General features: G+C 35.8%; 1 protein-coding gene across 6 annotated transcripts in view; it reads right to left on the bottom strand.

Moving 5' to 3' along the window:
• Positions 1 to 20,482, bottom strand: part of QKI (QKI, KH domain containing RNA binding) — a 155,860-nt gene that overhangs the window by 97,868 nt on the left and 37,510 nt on the right. For all 6 annotated transcript variants that reach the window (XM_071549423.1, XM_071549424.1, XM_071549425.1 and 3 more), the window contains exon 2: positions 19,586 to 19,728. In XM_071549423.1, the coding sequence (XP_071405524.1) occupies positions 19,586 to 19,728 (143 nt within the window). The remainder of the gene's footprint in view (positions 1 to 19,585; positions 19,729 to 20,482) is intronic.

Raw genomic sequence — 20,482 nt, 5'->3', positions numbered from 1 at the left:
AAGACTAAAATAGTTTTGAAACTGTAAAATCTTTCATTAACTGCATTAGCATGTATTTTGAGGAATAAACATGTTCCACTGGAATTTGGCACATGTTTAGCACAGTTTAGACAATCTGATAAGATTTTACAGGGGGAGGAGACTGGAAAGCAGATGGTATTGTCATGTGTCAATACCGTGAACACAGACAATAGTAACCACATTTAGAAGTTAATTTTTACATACAACTCAATTTTGGTGGTTAAGACTGCTACTGACAGCATGTGAAGTTGTTTCCCGAAATCTCTTTCAAAACCACCTACTACTGGTAACAGAAGAGATGCTGCAGACAACAATGTCTGAAAAACATTCTCTCCATTCCTAAATATATGATGTTTTCTAAGCAAAATAACCAAGTAAAGGCCAAAGTACGTATATAGTGAATACCAGCATGAGATGTATAATCTGCTTATGCCAAATATATCCACTTACATTTGCTGTGTGTATCTGACATATACCATTCTAATACTATAATCAAAGCCAAATGAGAACTACTGAAGCATTTAAGTGATGAAGTTAAGTAGTAAATTAGAAATGCTGTGCAGTAAGCAACTTAAGCTTACAAATTATGATGAAATAATCTGTTCATCACTTAAACACAAAAATAAAATCATTAAGGTACTGGGGACCAAAATACTGAATATCAACCTTCAGAAAATTAGGATCTGTCATATTTTCAATGAAGTACTTTTGTGCTGGGGCGGTCCCGTGGTGTAAAGGAGAGCACTCTGGACTCTGAGTCCCAAGGTCCTGAGTTCGAGTCTCAGTGGGACCGTCCCCTGGCAGTTCAATGCCTCCCTGCCATCCCATTCCGTCACATCTTGGATGCTCAGCAGGGTCAGCCCCGGTTAGTACCGGGTGCTGTGACAGTCCTGAGGACTTCACTGTCACTGTCCAAGCTCGCTCGGCCGTGGCAGATGGACATCAGGACTTAAAGGGTGGGGCCAGTTCTGCACATGCTGTGCCTCACCTAAAACATCCACTGCGCAGGCTGGAAGGGCTCGTGGGGAGAGCCCTTCCCAAATCTGCGTTTGCGAAGTCTGGCCATACATACTTTTGTGCTAGAGTAACAAAATCAAAACCTCTAGAATATCATTTGAAATACCTCCAAGATTACTTCAAGCGTGAGCAATTTAATCCCTGACAGTTAATAAAAGGGTCATTACAGCTAAAAATATTTAAAGTAGTTCCAATTCTCTAAAATTTGATTCATCACAAAGAAAAGAGCAAAATCTTTATCACTGGTGGAAAAGGGAGATAATGAAAAGATTTTTTTTCCTCAGTTTGGTAAATGAACAAACATCATTTTTAGTACATAAGTAATTCACTAAGACTGGTCCTGTCTTTATTTAGTACACTGGATACTTGTGAACATAGTTTATAGGGTTGGGCTTTTTTGTTCCCAATTCAGTTACCATAATCACATTTCAACATCAAAGCCAGATAATAACTTGCCTTTTTATGGGCAAGAACTGATAATTATTGTGGGAGTAAGACCAGCTTAGTCTAGTTCAAAAACTTCTGTACATAAAATATGCATTAATGCAAAAACAAAGGATATGAGCATAATTTTAATACATCACTAAAATACAGTATTTGTGCAGCAGGAGAACAAAGTCAACATTCAGTGTTTTGACATCTGTGATATATTATACAAAAATACCAGCAGGTTCTGCCTATTACACGTATCAGAGGTTACAATAAAAAAATTCATCTAGTAACAGAGTACATGAGTTCTCTCCATACAAATACTTGTATCTATTACTCTCTCCCAGATCTACATTTAACGTAGGTATTGTATAATGCAGTAAGTGTAGCAGTAATTTTGGTAACAGGTTAAATTCCTTTAAATTCCGTTATTTTTAATTGGATTTTTAAGCACAACTTCTTAGGTCAATGAGAACAGTACAGATTCCATGGGATGTCGAGAAGGCAAAGATCTTCAGAAAGTTTATCAAGCTTACTAGTGAGTGCTATTTGGAGCAGGGAAGAACACCTTCAATCCCTGTTCTAAGTACTGACATTTATATTGAATGGCATGCATGAGTCAGTTCTCCTCAGTGCTGTTTAACCTCTAACTCACCTCATCGAGACTGCTGGTAGAGTGGCATCAGTACAATTCAGACACTGAATTGTTTACATTATGTTCAGAATTGAATAAAACCTCTTGAATGAACACATGCACGCTGCAAGTCAGCTGGCTGACCAAAACTGAGCACAGCATTTAGCATTCCTTGGACACATACCAAGCAGATCTTGCCTATATAAAGACTGTATGCGATCTTTAATAAGTGCTGGTAGAAATTTATCTGTTTTTCAGTAAAGCTTTAATAACAAGATAGTACAGAATCAGTGATGGAACCGCAGCACCTTGTTCTCCCTGTTGGATTAAGAACTGCTGCCTTTCCTTCTTGGACATCAGCAATATACGTTTCATTATTCAAAGGATGGATTACCACAACACACAGCTTGCTCTACCTTAAGCACTACTTGTCTATTACTGTTTCTTACTAGTGATGTTCTCTAAGTAATATTAAAATAGGCAGTTCAATAAATGCGAACTTTTGTGATTTTTTTAATACAACAAATCAGGATTTTTTGAGATTTTTTTTTCACTTACATTAAATTCTGTTAGTTACAAGAATCAGAAGCATTAAGTTTTCCAAAGGTAATCCTGAGTCCTACTGAGCCATAAAGTTCTCTCTGCTAGTCCCTGTATTCTGCCATCACAACATTATTTAACAAATTAAATACTACTACCAATTGTGTTCTGGAATGTGTCAAGAAAACAGCACACCATGTAATTTCAGACAGAAAATTGAAGTCACATTACTTGGGTGATAAATTTTAATAGATATATTGCTTGCTACAATAAAAACTAAATTGTTTTTATGAAGCACTACCATACGTTTAAAGCCCCAAGACACCACAACAACATAACCATCTTAAAACAGAAAGATCAACTTTTTCCATTTCATAAAATCATGGGATGGTTTGGGTTGAAAGGAAACTTGAAGATAATCTAATTCCAAACCCATCACAGGCAGGAACATTTTCCACTACGCCAGGTTGGTCAAAGCCCCATCAAATCTGGCCAGGAACACTTCCAGGGATGGGGCATCCACAGCTTCCCTGGGCAACCTGTTCCAGTGCCTGAACCTCAGAGTAAAGAATTTCTTCCTAATATCTAATTTAATTCTACACTCTTTCAGTTTAAATCCATTCCCCCTTGTCCTACCCCTACAAGGCCCTTGTGAAAAGTCCCTCTCCAGATCTCTTGTAGGGCCCCTTCAGGTCCTGGAAGGGTGCCACAATTTACACACCCCAACTGGGCAATGTTAGCTCTGTTGGTAGAGTTGACTTGCCAGTTACCAGATTACTTGCATTTGTCCCTGGCTGAGCAGAATATCAGCCACTGATATGGTGATCATTCAAGAAGCTCAGAATCTTTCTGATCACTGCAGCTGTAAACCAGACAAACCAGATTATTTATGTGATGTCAAAATACCATTTTAACCCAGCAGACCACAACCTACTGCTTCAGATACTCCTTTAAAAAGGAAAAAAAAAGGCATTTAGAAGTATATCTGGGATTTAGAATGAATTGCTAAATCCTTTAAATCCACAATATTCACCTCTAATAACCTCTGTGCTGAAAGCTTTGAGACCGCGTATAACTGACAAACAGCTTTACAAACCTCATGTAAATACATTACATCAGGTCTATAAAAAAGGGGGGGGAAGAAAATCAGGCTAGCTTTCCAGGTCATTTTAATAATGGTAATACAGCTTTCTTGATTGAAGAACAAGGATATCTGAGGGCACAGTTCAAAAAACCAAAAAAAAACCAAAAAAACCCAAAACACAAACAAAAATAAACGAAACACAAAATCCAACAAAACAAACCCAAAACCACCACAAAACCAAAACACCGAAAGTATTACACTGAAGTATGAAACTTTTTTCTCCCAATTCCTAACACGCTTTTATGTGAAAACCTGAGTAAACAACCAAGTATTCAAATTAAATACATTGTGTTCTTACATTCAGGTATTGAAAATTTTTAATGACATATTACAATGATAGATATTTTTCTAAGTAACACTTCCTTAGCACTGAAACTCAGCAGTAGCTACACCTGACTGTATAAATTAAAACTAGTCAGAGAAGCCAATATAGTTTCCTTTGTTATCTGTTTGAACTAGGTATTGGTCAGAATTCATCATCAAAATGTAATCATAAAAATTCAGGATGCAATAATCTCCGTACATCCAAAAATCACTAACTTCAAAATGTTATCTAGGGCACCAACATAATTTTCATCCACATATTCAATCACCAAATATAACAAAATCTTCCCAGAAAATATATTTTCAGCTCCCCTGGGCAGAAGATTCCCCTTTGTTTTTTAAACATGACGCATACATGTCTTATCAAAGGTGGGGGAAAAAGATTTTTTTTCTACATTAATGCAAAGATAGTATCTTTAATTTCAAAGGTTTGGTATTGCCAGTTTAGCTGCTACAGCACTAACAAGATTTGTTCATGAATTCTTTGGCCAATTTGAAGGTGAGTCTATGTAACAGAATACCAAAAACATAAGTCTCTTAGCCTGCTAGATTTGGCAAATTATCACTTCTAACTAACACTCTCTTCCATTCCATTTTCTGAAAACTAACCCAAGATATAATAATTTATGCCAAGAGATTTATCATTTAGTTCAAAATTAGGTGATTATTAAGGAGCTTTACTCTCTTAGGATTGCATAAGAAAATTTTTTTCAATTTTCACTTTTCTGGAGCAGAATTACAGCTGCACCATATAGTTTTGGCATTAGATAATAGAACCTTCAGTTGGAAGGTAGAAAACAATCCAAACCCAAACAGAGATCTACATTTATTGTGAAAATGAATGCTGTCATGAAGACCTTGCATTATATTGTCAAGAAACTTCAAAACATTGCAGAAGTTGTGCTCCCTAAGTGTTTTTAAAGAGACATGGCCTAAGTCAGAGAAACAGACTACAAAGTTAGAAAGAATGTAAGAATAATTCTTAAATTACTGACCTCTAACACAAAGCTATAAAAGTTGTGTTCTGTTTTTTCACTGTGACCAATGAAATCATCACTTGGGAAAAAACCTAATACTATAAACAATTAGCACTTGTATTGGATAGGCAGAAGGAATAATGGCAAATTTATTAAATTAGCAAAGTTTTGCTGACCTTTATTCTCATATTTTTGTAAAATGTACCACATAGGTAATATTGGCACTGACCTAAACAACTTCAAAATTCAAAATTAAGATCCATAAAGAACTGCTCTGCTAATTAAAAAAGGCAATCAGAACTTCAGAAATGGCATCATATAAATGCAATAGAAGAGTTTCAAATTACTGTATAGCTCCACCACCATCAATCTCTCTACACAGATGTACATTAAAAAAAAGTAAATCTGACTAAACATAATAGATCAAAATCCCTGAGCAAAGCAGCTCAAATCTCTCTAATCTCTTTTATTCAAGGCCTGAAAACCATATCTTGTGCATCATCCTGCTACATATAGTCCACCTGAACTTGCACGTACCTATTTTAGTACCACCTATAGAGAAAATAAATATATACAGAAACATACATTAATTCAAGACCACCTCAAAATTACAGAAAATCACTCTGAGTACTACCATAACAAGGAGAAATTGCTCCTATTATGGGGGAATAAAACCAGCTTCTAATATTAAGACAAATGAGACCCATCTATCACTGTTGCAGTCTTCTGAAAGCTGACACTAAAGCTGCTGGGCTACACCTCACTTCTACAAACACCCCAACCAACTGGAGGGAAGGGCCAATACCCCCTTAACAAGAGGAGATCCAGAATTTCCCGATCTCTTCCCATCATATCTATCAGTTTATGCTGCTGGAGGATTTTACACACAAGGAACTTTTAAAACCAAAAGAATGGCAAAGTCCTCTTCACTGAAAGCTTTTAAGCTGAATAGTTTCACTGCCTTTAGACCACAGCCTCTTTCAGGGACCTGTTCAACTCAGCATGAGGATGCCAACGCTTACTACAAGTACAGAAGAGAGGACAGAAAGGCTTGTTCATTGCCTGTTCACCTGCTGAGGAGCCACACGTGAGGATTTGCTTCTCACTTCCCTTTGGCACAGCTGACAGCTGTAAGCCAGGAGGAACAACCAAGCTTGGGTGGAGGAACTAAACAGGTTCTTCAGAAGAAATTGTAGAAATCTCAGACAAGAAGAAGCAGCAAACAATACCAAGCAGGACTAATTTTTCAACTGAGGTGTTGTACTTAATTCAGTCCTATATTCTCAAAGCCTTTACGGCATGTAGAAGAACTAGATGTAGTTGTAAGTTACATGTCAAATATGAGCCTTTTCAGCAATTAAACACCAATTTTCCCAAACATTAACTTTCATTTTGAAAATGTATCAAAGATAAAATCAAATTAAAATCACTATACTTTTCTTTATCTCTATAATAAAGATATATGAAGTTTATACCATTTGAGAGCATTCATGCCTTCATCTATCATAAGAATAAATATTTTTATTTCCAAATTAATCATTAAACTCCAAGCTACTTAATCAAGTATCAAACTGTTTCCAAAAGTCCCATTATGGAGCAGGAAAACATCAAAGGAAAGTCACTGTAAAATTCACCTAACAAACTGCTTGAATCAAAAACAAATAAACAATTTTTTAAAATAATTTTATTGGGACAACAAAGCATTCATGTCATTTTGTGCTGAACAAGCCACTGAAACCTGCAAAGTTTCAGTTTTATAAAACTATACTAAATTTAAAATGTTGTGTTATTAATGAAAGCTCTCTTTCAAGGTTTGTCCTTCCAAACTCTTTAACCTTCTCTGTCATTAGGTCTGACTGATAAGCCACCAGCTGTTTTTTTTCTTCTTGGTGCTACAATGCATTCTCTTCCTTTTTAAGGCTAGTATACCCAGCAACAAACAGCAGGACTTAAGCTAGCAGCTAGAATATCACAAACCTATATATTTAGCTCCCATCTCATTTATTGCCATCCCTCACTGTCAACCATTTAATGTCCCTTCTGCTGCGGTCTCCTGACATTCCTCACTGAGCTGACAACACTGCAGGCTGGATCAGCAGACGGAATGGAAGACACAGGAACACACAACAACAAACCAGAGACCTTATCAGTTATCAAAGACAAAAGCCATGCCTTGTCAAAGACACTCAAGGCAAAAAGCACTTTGGGTTTTGCCTCTCTCTCCCCATTTCTGAACTAATTTTTACTGTTTATAAATTGTGCAATTGTTTATCCAAACATTAACTTTCGATCTGCAGTGAAATAGTAATTTGGGGGGTTAGCACATTTAATTAGCAGCACCGGATCTACACGTAATAGAACTGAAACACACACACTCCCCATTAGTACTACATTAATTTACATTATTTGCTCCATTCCTGCTTTCTCACTGCTTTTTATACATAACACAAAGTATGTTAAAGTCACATTTGTTTTCCACCTAAGATTGTTTTTAACATTAACCCTTTTCCTCAAACCACAAGTTTAAATAAAATCTTAATAGGGTAGTCTAAATTCCACTTCAAATAACTATAAAATAATATCCCTCAAAATGAATTTTATACTACATCTTCTGTTCATGTAAAAACACTAATCTAATTACTGTCATATTTTGGAAATAATTGGATTTTAAATTGCTCAGAATTATCAACATAAGTGAGAAAGCTGTAAAGATAGACAAATTAACAATTTCATGGTTTTAAAATGGGAATTTCTGTTATCATTAGAGTCCCATTTACAATTATTTAAAGGCCCACAGAACCATTTGGTTGTTCCCTCCTTTAAGTGGTCATAAAAACCTTTAAACAGTAATTGAAAGATTCTTAACAGAAACTCTCTCAGGAAATCAGATCCTGGGAACAATCTAATAGTAGGCATGCTTAAGCAAGATAGTGAATAATGTGTTTCATCCTATTCACTCAGATGAGGTTTTCAGAACAGAGACAAGACATCAGTTTCAATAACACCAGGAGATGAGTAAAACTTGTTCAATTCCATGCTCTACTTGGGAATCGTGACACATTTATCTAGAGAATTACCAAGTTGTGCTGTGTGCAAATCGGTCTCCAAAACCTAATTGTAGGATCCAGCAGTGCCCTCTAAGCCTCACAGTTTACATCATTAAACTCATATTCCAATAACAAGGGATCCTCAGGATATACAGTCCAACAACTAATTTCCATAATAATACCTTTTAATTAGATGTGACTACATGTGACATTACCCAAGGCACTTAAAGTTGGCAATTTAGCTGTAGACTACTTCCATTTCTCAGTAATTAGAAGTGAGAAAGATACAGTTAAATTGCAGCACCATTGCAAATAGTGATACTATAGTTAAAAATACTTGAAGAAATGGAAATTCCTATACTTAAGGGACACTATTCCCTTTTATAATTTACCAGAAAAATGCAGTCACTTTTCCTCCTCTCAAAAGAAAGAAGTGATGGTGCAAAACCAGGCTTTGAGGTTATACTCAAGTTTACGCAGACAAGAGGTACTGGGTAACCACTTTATTTTATCTTACTAGTTACTGAAACTTTAGAAGAAGTTCTGCATCCCTTTCAGGCAACAGATTTCAAGCTGGGTTATTGAGTCTTTTACAGTTCTAGTTTGCAAAAATATATTGATTAGCCACTGTGAAAGGCTAATGGGAAGGAAGGAAACACAGAAATTGCACACTCTCAAAATCAGAAGGCCTTAAAGCTGTATTATAAAAATAATAATTAACCTTTTTGTTCTCCACAATACCACACTGACAAGCAAAGTTGAAATAATGTGGTAAAGCACCATACCTAGCAATAGAGCAACTAAACCCATGATAAAGATGCATAGTATTGGTTTTTGGATAAAGTTTAGGCATTATCAATTACAATTGTGAAAAGTTTCCATATTCAAGCAAGGTATTTTGGGGAAAAAAATGTGTTTTATCAAATATCTGAACTGAATGACAAACTAAGGTATTTAACATTCCTAAACATAAACATGGTTTTCAGTCATGTGACTGATTTTAATTGCTTAATTTAGCTGACTATATTGCCACTGATAATCGGAACCAATATTATCTAACTTTTGCTTTGCTCCTTTAACTGTTACACACATTTGAGCATTGGCAATGCAACTGCAATTGAATTCACAGATAAAAAGCTCTACAGTGAAAACAACCTGAATGAATGCACAAGGGAAAGTAAATCGGAATTCTCAGCTCATTTAAGACTTAATTAACTTCTGAAATACCTATTTATATCTTTCAACATGTTGAAAATACTCCAAAGTATTTCAACAATCAGAACTACAAAACTTCACTTTTTAAACAGAAAGAGCATGCTTAGTCATAGGAGCTTCATACATCACCATCAATTTCCATGCACACAGTTTAAACTTGCATTATGTTCATTAGGAGTTCATTTACCAAACTAAGTCTAGAATTTTATGCCATGAAAATATTGAAACATGTCACAGAAAGCAATTTTAATTTTTTTTCCCAAAAAACCCCAATTCCCCTCCCAAAAGTTTAGAACAAAAACAAGTAGGATTATATAATTGGTAGCATTTCTTGTTCTACTATAGACCTCGAGTGACATACTTCAAGCAAGTAAAAGAAATTTATACTTGAGAAATTTAAGACAAGTAGCTCTCAGTGTCTACTTGCTGTTGTAAAAGTATTTCTTCTAAAAAAGAACTAATAAACTCATTTCTCAGTGTTGACCATATTTAGTTAAAAATTGAATGTATAATTTATTGCAAAAAGATAGTTATAAAAAGTGTTCACTATTATATGTACAGCTGCCAGAATCTGTAAGATTGCAAAATTCAAGCCTAGAACTGCAGAACAGGTCAGAAACACAGAAGATAGCTCAAAGCAGTATTTCCTTTGGTGTTTTAAGATCTAATCTGCCTTGTTAGCTCTAAATTACTTTTGCTAAAAGCTACTACTAACCTTAACTCTCTGCTCTAACTGTAAGAAGGTAATGCATAAAAAGACAACAAATCAAACTGAAAAGCACATAAAACACCTTAAAAGCCCACCTGGTTGGGAGTATTTAAGAGTACAAGTCTGAAAATAAAGTTATGTGCTTCAGCCAGCATCAAGCAGTATCGAGCAGCAGTATTACAGTCTAGTAAGACAGCAGTGGCAGCACCTTTGGACATCAAATCATACTGAAAAGAATACCCCAAATATCTACAATTACAATACAATTCAAAGAGGAGGATACAAACAATTACTATAGTCAGGCTTCGTTTCTAGCTTTGGCATTTTCTGCTGGGGCTTTTGAAGTAAGGAGATGGATATTACCACTTTCTGCAGGCCTGTGATAACCAACACCACCACAGGCACTGCAAGAGAAATTACCTCATATTTACCACAGGAGAAACAGCTCACGAGTTATCCTCAAGCTTTGAGATGTACTTCAGGTTTACATGCCAATCTACCTGTCAGTACTGACGCTGTATGTTATCTGGCAGCCTTATTTATATCACAAAGCCAGAGCTTCAGGTGTCTCCTGTTTCATCTTGCCGATCAGCTGACCCACAGAAGAAAATTCAAATCCTTCATAAGGACTCAAATGTCCTTATTTACAAATTTCCAGGTCTCAAGGGCAACACCTACACTTGTGGCAGGAAAAAACCAAATACGCAAAATACTATTTTAGCCAGAATAACTTGGAAAAACTCAAAGAGATTGAAGCCCAAAAAACACCATTTTAGTACTTGTGTTGAGTAGCAGCAGCTTTGCTTTACTTTCAATGCAAGTGACAGTCACTTTAAAAACAATAGAAATCAAATAGTCAAATGAGTTCAAAGGATAAAACTCAAGCAATTAGGTTAAATAGTATGACCCAGACATTTAATATGTTAATTTGAATAATACATTCATTATCATCAGTACTTAAGATACATTAGCAAGATAACTGGTCATTTCCACTAATCATGATAATAAATTTGGAACAGTCATATAGAGATATCTATTTAATGCAGCATTCACATTTTTAGGCCACCTGTACTTGCCAGGGGAAAAAAATCTGATAAACTGCTGCATATTTAAGAAAACTTTAAATCATAATTCAGTTGACAGTCTTCCCAGAGAAAGCAGTCCTTGTATCACTGACAACAGGGCAAAGCCTTCAGTGTCCTTTGACACCACAGATTGTAAGGTTTGCAACTAGAATGAACTTGAATGTTTTAGGTCAGCATGTTCTCATTGTTTATACACCATATAGCTGAGGGATATCGATCACACTTATGTCAGTACTCTAAAGAAACAGAAGCCTTCTGAAAAAGCATTACTCAAACTAAGCAAATGAAGTGTTGGGGGGATGAACGTGCACGATTAGGACAGGTGCATGAGCCTTTCAGTTGAGAGGGAGTACTGTATAATAAGAGACAACCAAAATGAGTGCAAGTTGCAAAAAGGAACTGGTTACTCATCAAGCAACATTATTTTTCTTAAAATACTGAGTGTATAGAAAGAAAAAGAATTTGCTCTATTTCAAAGTATGGTAGCGAATTTCAAAAAGAATCAGTGCCTTCACAGAATTCACTACTTTACACTGCTCTTAAGAAAGAAAAGAAACATAAAAGCTTAGAACCGTGAATATTAGACCAAAGTAACTGAAATGAACCAATGGTGTCCAACTACTGTTCTTGTCACCTTTAAAAACAGCAAAGACTAATTTAATAAATTGCACAGATCCACAGTATGATAAGGCATACCTATTAGCTACACCACTGACACAAAAGTTGGACGTACTTGTCAGGACACCATGCTGTTATGGTGATGCTTATATTAGCTAACTTCTTCAAATTAACAGCATAGGATTAAACTTCTAGTTTTATATGCCTGTTCATATGCAACTTATGCCCAGCATGTATATGACAGTTCTAGCAGAAAGTAATGGGTTTTTTTTCTTATTTAATTAGTATACTCCAATATGACCAACAGCTAGTGCTAGGCTAGTACCTATTAGCTAAACTCAGAATCTCCTATGCACAGATATCTGTGTTTTCTTCTAAATCCAACGTTCAGAACCAAGGCAGGTAAACAGTTCCTAAGCTATGAAACAAAACATGTAAGAAGAAAGGAAATGCCTAAATGGAAATTTACTCCAGAAGCCGGATTTGTGTACAATCTCCTTCTCAAGAAAAATCATGTAAAAAGACAAAGTGACCACATTGATGAGACAAAAATGCAGACAAAAACAACCCTGTTCTTCTGAATTATGGAACAAATTCCGATCAGAAATGAATGCTACAAATGCAACATTACACTTAAAACTTTTCCTTGACAAATGATATACACTTTTTAATGTATTATTGAGTTAAGAACTTCAGAAACAGCATAACCTAAAAACACTTTTAAAAACCAGTTGACCATATGGCTTAAAAGGTAACTTTTTTCCTTAAGTTAATATGCACCCACAAGGCTTGTGAGCAAAATCACTGTAATAAACAACAGACCTTTTAGTATTGAGGGCATGTAAACTGATTTTTACATAAGCACATGGTTTAGGAGAGCTATAAATTAAGCTGATATTTTGACTGGAATTCAACACTACTTTTAATAGCGATTCAGGATGGGGCTTGGTGCCTTCTTACTCTGGTAAAACACAGAGCAAACACAATTAGCAGAGACTTGTATTTCACTGATCTACCTATAAGAAGTTACCAAGCTCATGCTGACCTCTGACAGCAAAGCATTGAATTACTTTTGCAAGGGCAACTCCTTAAAAATCTGAGTGTACACACAGTAATAACTAAGCTACAGAATGACTAAAAAGGAAGAAATATCTCATACATCTGCCAAAAGCTGAGTGAGCACTGCAGGGATGGGGCAGATAGCACGGTAAGTTTCTGGGCAAAGTACTGCAGCTTATTCCTATAGGTCTCCTTTGTCAACTAATCAGAGGAGGGTTAAAAAGTTTAAAAACCTCTTAATTCTCAAGAAAGGGTTTTTGTCTCTGTATTTCCTCCTTCCTTAAACACTGTACTTCTCAAATACCAACCAGCCCCATATCCTTCAGGAGTCCATTTCAGCTCTCTGAAGGAAAGGGAAGATCTGTTTTTGACTTTGAGTAAGGGAGTACAACTACTAAGGGTTCTCTGATGCCGTAACAGTAATTTGCACATTCACGTATGTGTTTTAAACACCAACAATACCTTGCCCTCTTAAGTAACATTTTAGCACTTGGTGTATTTCCATGTTCACTGCAGTCTCCAACCCTAGTTAAAGTACATCAGGTATTAATTTACAGAAAAAAGGGTATGCAGGTGTACCCGAGCATACCTGACTTATTCACAGTAGCAGGCAAAAAAAAAATACCATGCTGAAGCACTTCCTCCTCTTTTTATAAAACCTCTTTCCTACAATAAACATTTGAAAGAACAGATTGAACAAAAACCCAATGTAGAACAAAATCAATATCCCACAAACATCTCTGCCTCGCAGCTGACCTTTCTTTATTTGTATTTGCACACAACTCTTCTCTTGCAAGAGCTGCTACACAAAGTAAAAGTTCTGAGGAAAAATAGTTCAGCAAAAGCAAGCACTGACAAACTGACCCCACAGCTGTAGCACAGATCAACTGCAACCATGCACCCAAACACTTCTGTAGTCCATGAAAGAAAGACATGTATGTGCATAAAGTGCAGAATGCAAAACAAAAGAGAGTATTAAGAAGACAGCTTTGATCAAACAGATTGCCCATTGAAAGCCTGACTCTGCACAGAAAATGACAGGAGACATAATGGAAGGCACAGTACAAGCAAAAACAAGCATGATGGGATGTTGACTGTCAGACTTGCTCTTCAAAAGTTCAGTTGGACACATTCTTTGCAATCTTAAATTTCCTAATTCCTGAAGTTAAAAATTTTTAATAGGATTAATTTATTAGAATAATTTTAGATACTTCAGAGAAAAGTAACAGGTATCCTCAAACTAACTGTTTGGACTAATTTCTAGACTAGCATTCTCCCTTAATGCACTTGGCTTGCCCATATACAACCACTCCTCTTCGTACATGGGGAACAGAGGCTCCCAAATGCCTAGCATTAGCTGTTGGTTATACTGGAGTATACTACGTAAATAAGAAAAAAACCCATTACTTTCTGCTAGAACTGTCATATACATGCTGGGCATAGCTTGCATATGAACAGGCATATAAAACCAGAAATTTAATCCTATGCTACTAATTTGAAGAAGTTACTAATATAAGCGTCACCATAACAGAATGGTGTCCTGATAAATATGCCCAACTTGTTTGCCAGTACCAGAATTATTTCTCCTCTCAGATTTCCAAATTTAGTTTGAAAAATATTAAGGGAAACATTGTCAAAGCAAATGCTATTTACTCCTTACTTGTCTAACCTTCACCCTATCTTCCTTTTGTTTTATTTACAACCATACAAAAACCACAGTATCATCAAAGAGCAAAATTTGAAGGTAAGAATCAAATGGGAAGAACACTTAGCAGATAAATGACAAGGTAATCACCTAACTTAATTGCACTAAATTCTTGAAGGGTTTAATAGTGAAGAAATAATGGAGATATGGGAACCAGGTTAATTGGTACTGCTCACCTGATGCTGAGCCTTCAAGATTACTATCAGGACTGAAGGACAGTGTTTTTAATTCCAGTGTATTTCAGACTGTCTTCCATTCCATCCCAGGAAAAGCATGCTCTGGAGATTTGACTAGCTTATTTCTGACTAAAATTATGACGACATCTTGCAGCTACCAAAAAAGCAACAACAAAACCCAAAAACAAACAAAAACCACAACAACAAAAACACCCAAACAAAACCAAACAACAACAAATAAAAAACCCCCAAACAGTTATTGAGTGTGAAGGGGGGGGGGCAAACCTTACTGCCCAAAGTTGAATCAGGTGGTCAGAAATGGAAGGGTATCTAACAACAAAATATTATAGAGAAAGGGTAAAAAGTTTTTGCACAAGTATTAAGGCATATCTCTATCTAATCAGCATCTAAACAAATGGGCCCTTGCTCAGTCAATTCCCTTACCATGTGCGACCAGAGCACATAAAGCCTCTCATGAAGATATAAAGTTCAAAATCAAATTTTTTGCTCCCCCTGCTTCTACTTGGATGTTTTTCCAATGATCTTATTCAGACAGAAAATTAGTAACCAAACTACTTTAGTTATTTCATATACATTTGCACTCTCACCAGCAGCTGATCTTTTCCCAGATCTTCCCTCAGCCCTGCCAGTATTCTGTAGCTCAAGTTTATTTACAGAGAACAGTTAAATTCTCTCCTTCCCATTACAAGGGTAAACAAGGCCAGCTTTTTTAGCCTCTTTCCCTACTTACCACTAGGGAATGAAAAGCTTAAGTAAAAGAACCAGAACAATAAATAAAGATGATGCTATCGTTTTCCTAATCCATATTAGGGATGCTATTAAACTCTGATATTACCAAATTGAAAAAGGATTTAAATGTTTTGTCAGTGAGTTCCCCATAGTAAAATGAATCCCCATGTTCATCGTTCTGTTGTACTAATTAAACAGTTTCAACTAAAATGGTCAGAAAGTACGCACAAGCTGTTTATCACTGCTGGCCTTTGAGCTTCAGTATACTCAAAGGACATGCTACTTTAGATGCGATAATTACTGAGTTCTTACATTTTTACAGAAGAGGCACAGAAGAGTTCCAACAGAGAATTTCACATTAATCAGAGCTAACAGGGTACTTATTAATAATGAAGCCATGATTATAATAGAAAAAACATTTATTCATTTTAACATTTGTAGGTACTAATTCCAAAAACTGTTTAAATTGGCATCAGGCAGAAAGTTTAGTCTCAGCTCTTTGGGGAAATTCAAGAAAATTAATCATTTATCTGAAGCATAAGGAACACTAAAGACTATGAACTGTTCACTCACAAACAATAGCTTATCCTCCATTCTTCCACTTCTTAAGAGCTCAATAATTTTTCTGATGTCTTTTCTTTGCATTTTTTTAAACTCTGATGGAGGATATTTCTCCATGAACTGGAAATGTCTTCAAACTGTAACACCAAAAGACTTACAGGAGAGTACAAACATTACACTGTAGAGAACACATTTTTACCTGAAGAGCAAAGTATGAACAACTAATGGATTTTCACTTTCTGGGTGCCTTCTTCACAGTTTCTCTTAAGTGTCAAGAGCATATGCACAGTCCAGAAAAGCTAAGTAGCTCAAATCTCAGTTTTAATACAAAAATTTCTATAAAGATTAAACACCTTTCAAGGATGCTAGAAGAAAATGATACAACTATATCCAATTGCCTAACTGCAGCTTGCAGTTAAAAAAAATGTGCCAGAAAGCAGACTAGCTCAATAGTTATGTAATTTTAACTGTGATTCCATCATGGCAAAATATTCCTTATTAACACAATACACCAAAGAAAGTTAGCAATTGTTTAGCAAGATTTCTGCATATCTTCCACTTACAAGTACAGAAGCAGAAATTAAGATTCTGAACTGTGAGAACCTAAAAACTACAGGCTGTTTCAGGCAATCACTTTTTTGGGAAGTTGAACCTTGCATCAACTGTGGCCTTTGAATAAATATTAAAATATTCAATATGCATTCATATAATATATAGATTAAGAGATTATAGGGGATTTTATGTAACTATTTTAGCCTTTAAATTCCATTTTATATATTCTTTCCTCTGTGGGTCACCAAAGGATAGTCAAACAGTACCATCAAAGCAATGCAGGATATTAAAATTTACTTTTTCATTTTTTATACACATATGTATACATGTTTGCTTTTATGTATATATGAAACATGTTTGTTTAAACTTTTAGCAGATCATTATTTTTATGCCTCACAAATAATTGAGGATTCTGCGTACAAAAATGGCACTATTGTACTCTCCAGTACTCACTACAATCAACTAATCAATATGCTCAAAATTCTATGTCAAAAATGTTTATCAGAACAAAAGTTTATTAGAACATCATTAAATTTCACTGGTGGATTGTTTTGTTGTTGTTTTTTAATTTCTGTTATTAAATACACTGTTCAATATATAACAGAAAAAAGTTTCTGGTCACTTCTCTGAGCTACTTTAGGTTTATCCAACTTTATGCCTTTGTAAGGTATACAGTATTAGCAGTTGGAAGAAAACTATGGCAATAGAAAGAATTAACTAGATTTATCTGACAAACTCTCTCTGATAGCCAGCACAACATGTCTTTCCTGTATCTGCTATCAATTAATTGCTAAATATGAGTAAGAAGTTTCACGTAACACTGTGAATGTAATCACAGGTGATAATTTTTATCTTTACACACAAATTTATCTTGACAAGTGAAATGAATTTACAAGCGAATTTTATGTTCCTTTTTTTATACGACAAGTTAGAATCACTGTACTCCAGACCTTCTGAAAGCCATGCTAGCCTGAATCCAAAGGAGGTTATTTAATTTCTACCCTGCAGAAATAGAAAGGGCCTACATAAAAAAAGTCATAGCTATTTTTCCCATATAGTGGTATATCCTAGTGAGTTAACCAATTAACGAGGCCGTGAAGATCTCATTCCAAGTAGCTATGAACAAATACAAGCATGTACACAAGCAGGAGCACACAGAGAACACAGCTTGGCTCTACAATGAAGCTTGAACTGCCAGGTACCACCACAGTGGTAGAAGGTGCACATTTTCTAGCACACATTTCACATCATCTCACAAGAACCAACTACCTTTTTATTCTAGGTCACATGTATACAAACCAAAAGTTTCTCCAACTTCCAAATGCATTAGTTTATTAAAATAAATCAGTGAACGCTCCAAGGATTTTCTCCTGAAGACACACAAAGAGCTAGCAATAGCTAGTGACGCTATACAGCTTAAGTGTTTTGACTAGAGTAACTAGAGAGAAACTATTTCCTGCTTATTTACATTATATTTGATAATTAACTGACAGTGAAGAGCTAAGCTAAGCTACTAAACCCCTGATCCCTAGACCAGCAGCTTAATAATAAGCGTAATTGGAAATCCAATTCCTTTTTTCTTACTCATGATCCTCATGCAGCAAGCATCAACTATAACAAGTAACTGAGGCAACTCTTCACAAAGAATGCATTGTCAGGTTATGAAACCAAGATTTCAATAAGAAAGCAATAAAAGCCATTAAGCAACACAACTCTAAGATATAAGAAGGTATCTATGTCCAGAGCTACTTCCATGGCTTTATGGAATTGCATAACATAGTTCCTCTAAAAAATCTGTAACTCCAAGGAGTTTCAAAATAATCACTGGGTTTGGTATGGGGATACGCATGCATGCACATACATGTATATAGATACACATTTGATTTGGAAGGGGAGAGAAATTTCCTCACTGCAAATGCAAATTCTTTGAATGCTTTTCCCAATAGAGACGTTTTAACTCCAAAGCAAAACAACTTTGTGAAAACTGGAAAGGGAGAGGAGACATTTATTTAAATGTTCTGTTCTGAATAATGACTTGCACTTAATTTTCTTAATGGAGCACAATGAGGTTTTATTTAGAGGCCTGTATGTTCTAAACAGCATTGAAATAATAAAACTCAATTTGGAGAGCCTAATCTAATTAACAAAGAAAAGCCACTAAAATACACAGGTATTGCTTCCTTTCTTTGCTGTTCAGTACTTTGTTCCACTTTATAGCACACCAGTGTGCAAATGCCTTACTTGGACCCTACACTCTTCATTGCAACAGAAGCTCTAAGCATTACTAGGAAAGAATATTACAATTCCTTATTTTGTCAGTGATCAATGAAAATGGTTGGGGCAGTTGGGGTAGTTTTGACACAACTATTTTTCCCAAGTAGTTTTTAGAAACCATTCAGACCAGAGGAGCTCAGAAGAGTTCTTCTAGTTAAATTAAACCATTCTCCCTCAAGAGGTAAGCATGCAATAGAACTGAACATTCAACAGAGAACACAACATCGACAGACAAGCAAGAAGCTCTGCTTAAGCAGGGTGGGGGAAGGGGGCAAAACAGGACAACCAACGCTAAGATAAAGACACTTCTATATGCAAATGAACCGGTTTCACAGGTATGGGACAAACAGTAATTGAGACTAAGTACAGTCTCCAAAAGGTCTCTAATGGGCCTCTAAGCATTCTCCAGCTGACTTTTAGAGACACACCAAGAGGAAAAAACAGCCTCTGAAGAACTACTTTCCTCATCAAATTCACTACACAGTGTCTCAGGGCCGACAGTACTGAATCAACAAGATAATTCAGATCTTAGATCTATGGCTTAGTAATCCATACTAGTTTGGTATTTAACACAACTTGCTTCCACTCACACTCACTGCAAATCAAGCCAAGTGGAACATACACTGATTCCCTAGGAAGTGTTCAAAGGAACTCAGTGAGGATCCAAGGGTGGCATCACACGAAATTTACATTTAAAAACGACCACAAGGATCAAAAAATAATTTAGGGACTAAAAAGATATACTTACATCTGGATATTCTTTTACAGGCACATATAGTTTCTCTTGTAACTGTACAATAGGTCCCACAGCATCTGGTAATTCTGCACTTCTCTTCTCCGTACTACCATTTAATGTGTCGTTATACATGTCTTTCCGTACTCTGCTAATTTCTGTGGGGGGAAAAACGTATATTAGGCATCAAATATAGTAACATGTTATAATCTAGCATGACAGTCTTCTTTTTCTATTATTTCTCAAATCTTAATGCTATTTTCTTCCTCTCCTTGTGAACATCATAGTAGCTGAAAAATCTGCTCTGGGTTTATCTTTTTTTGTCTTGTAGCAGGGTTGTTTTGTTTGTTTAGGTTTTATTTCAGCACCCATCTTACATGTCTTTCATGTCTGTACATGGCACCTACTTATCCTGTTTATGGAATTGAGCTATTGAAGTAAAAATTATGTGCAGCTCCACAGAACACTTTATGAGACTGTTCATATCATCATTTTAAAGGCGTATAAAACCAGGTTTCTTATGTATTTTTTTATAATTAAGCATCTAGAGAGCAAAAACTTGAAAATCTGTACCTAACACAAAAAAGTAGAAAAATGCATCTACACAGTACTGTTTGCTAGCTAAGGGATTAACAATAATATTTGGAAATTAAATGGTGCATCTTTCAGCAATGGGAAACAGGACAACTCAAAACGCGCAGCTACTGAGCACACACTGTGACAATAAACTGGTAAATATTGTTCTACTGACTACAACCAGCAAAATAACGAAAAAATGAAGACAAGTGCAGTTTCAGAGACCTGGGCAATCTCTATACACACCCACAAGCCCTACTACTGCTTTTCAAAGTAACGAGAAACTTTGCAACAGCACCAGGGAATGGCAAAGGTGGTCTTGTAAGTACTGTTTCT

The sequence above is a fragment of the Pithys albifrons genome, chromosome 2 (assembly GCF_047495875.1).
Source record: "Pithys albifrons albifrons isolate INPA30051 chromosome 2, PitAlb_v1, whole genome shotgun sequence".
Lineage (NCBI taxonomy): Eukaryota > Metazoa > Chordata > Aves > Passeriformes > Thamnophilidae > Pithys > Pithys albifrons.
The sequence above is the reverse complement of the archived record's forward strand: the minus strand, read 5'-3'. Positions and strand labels throughout refer to the sequence as shown.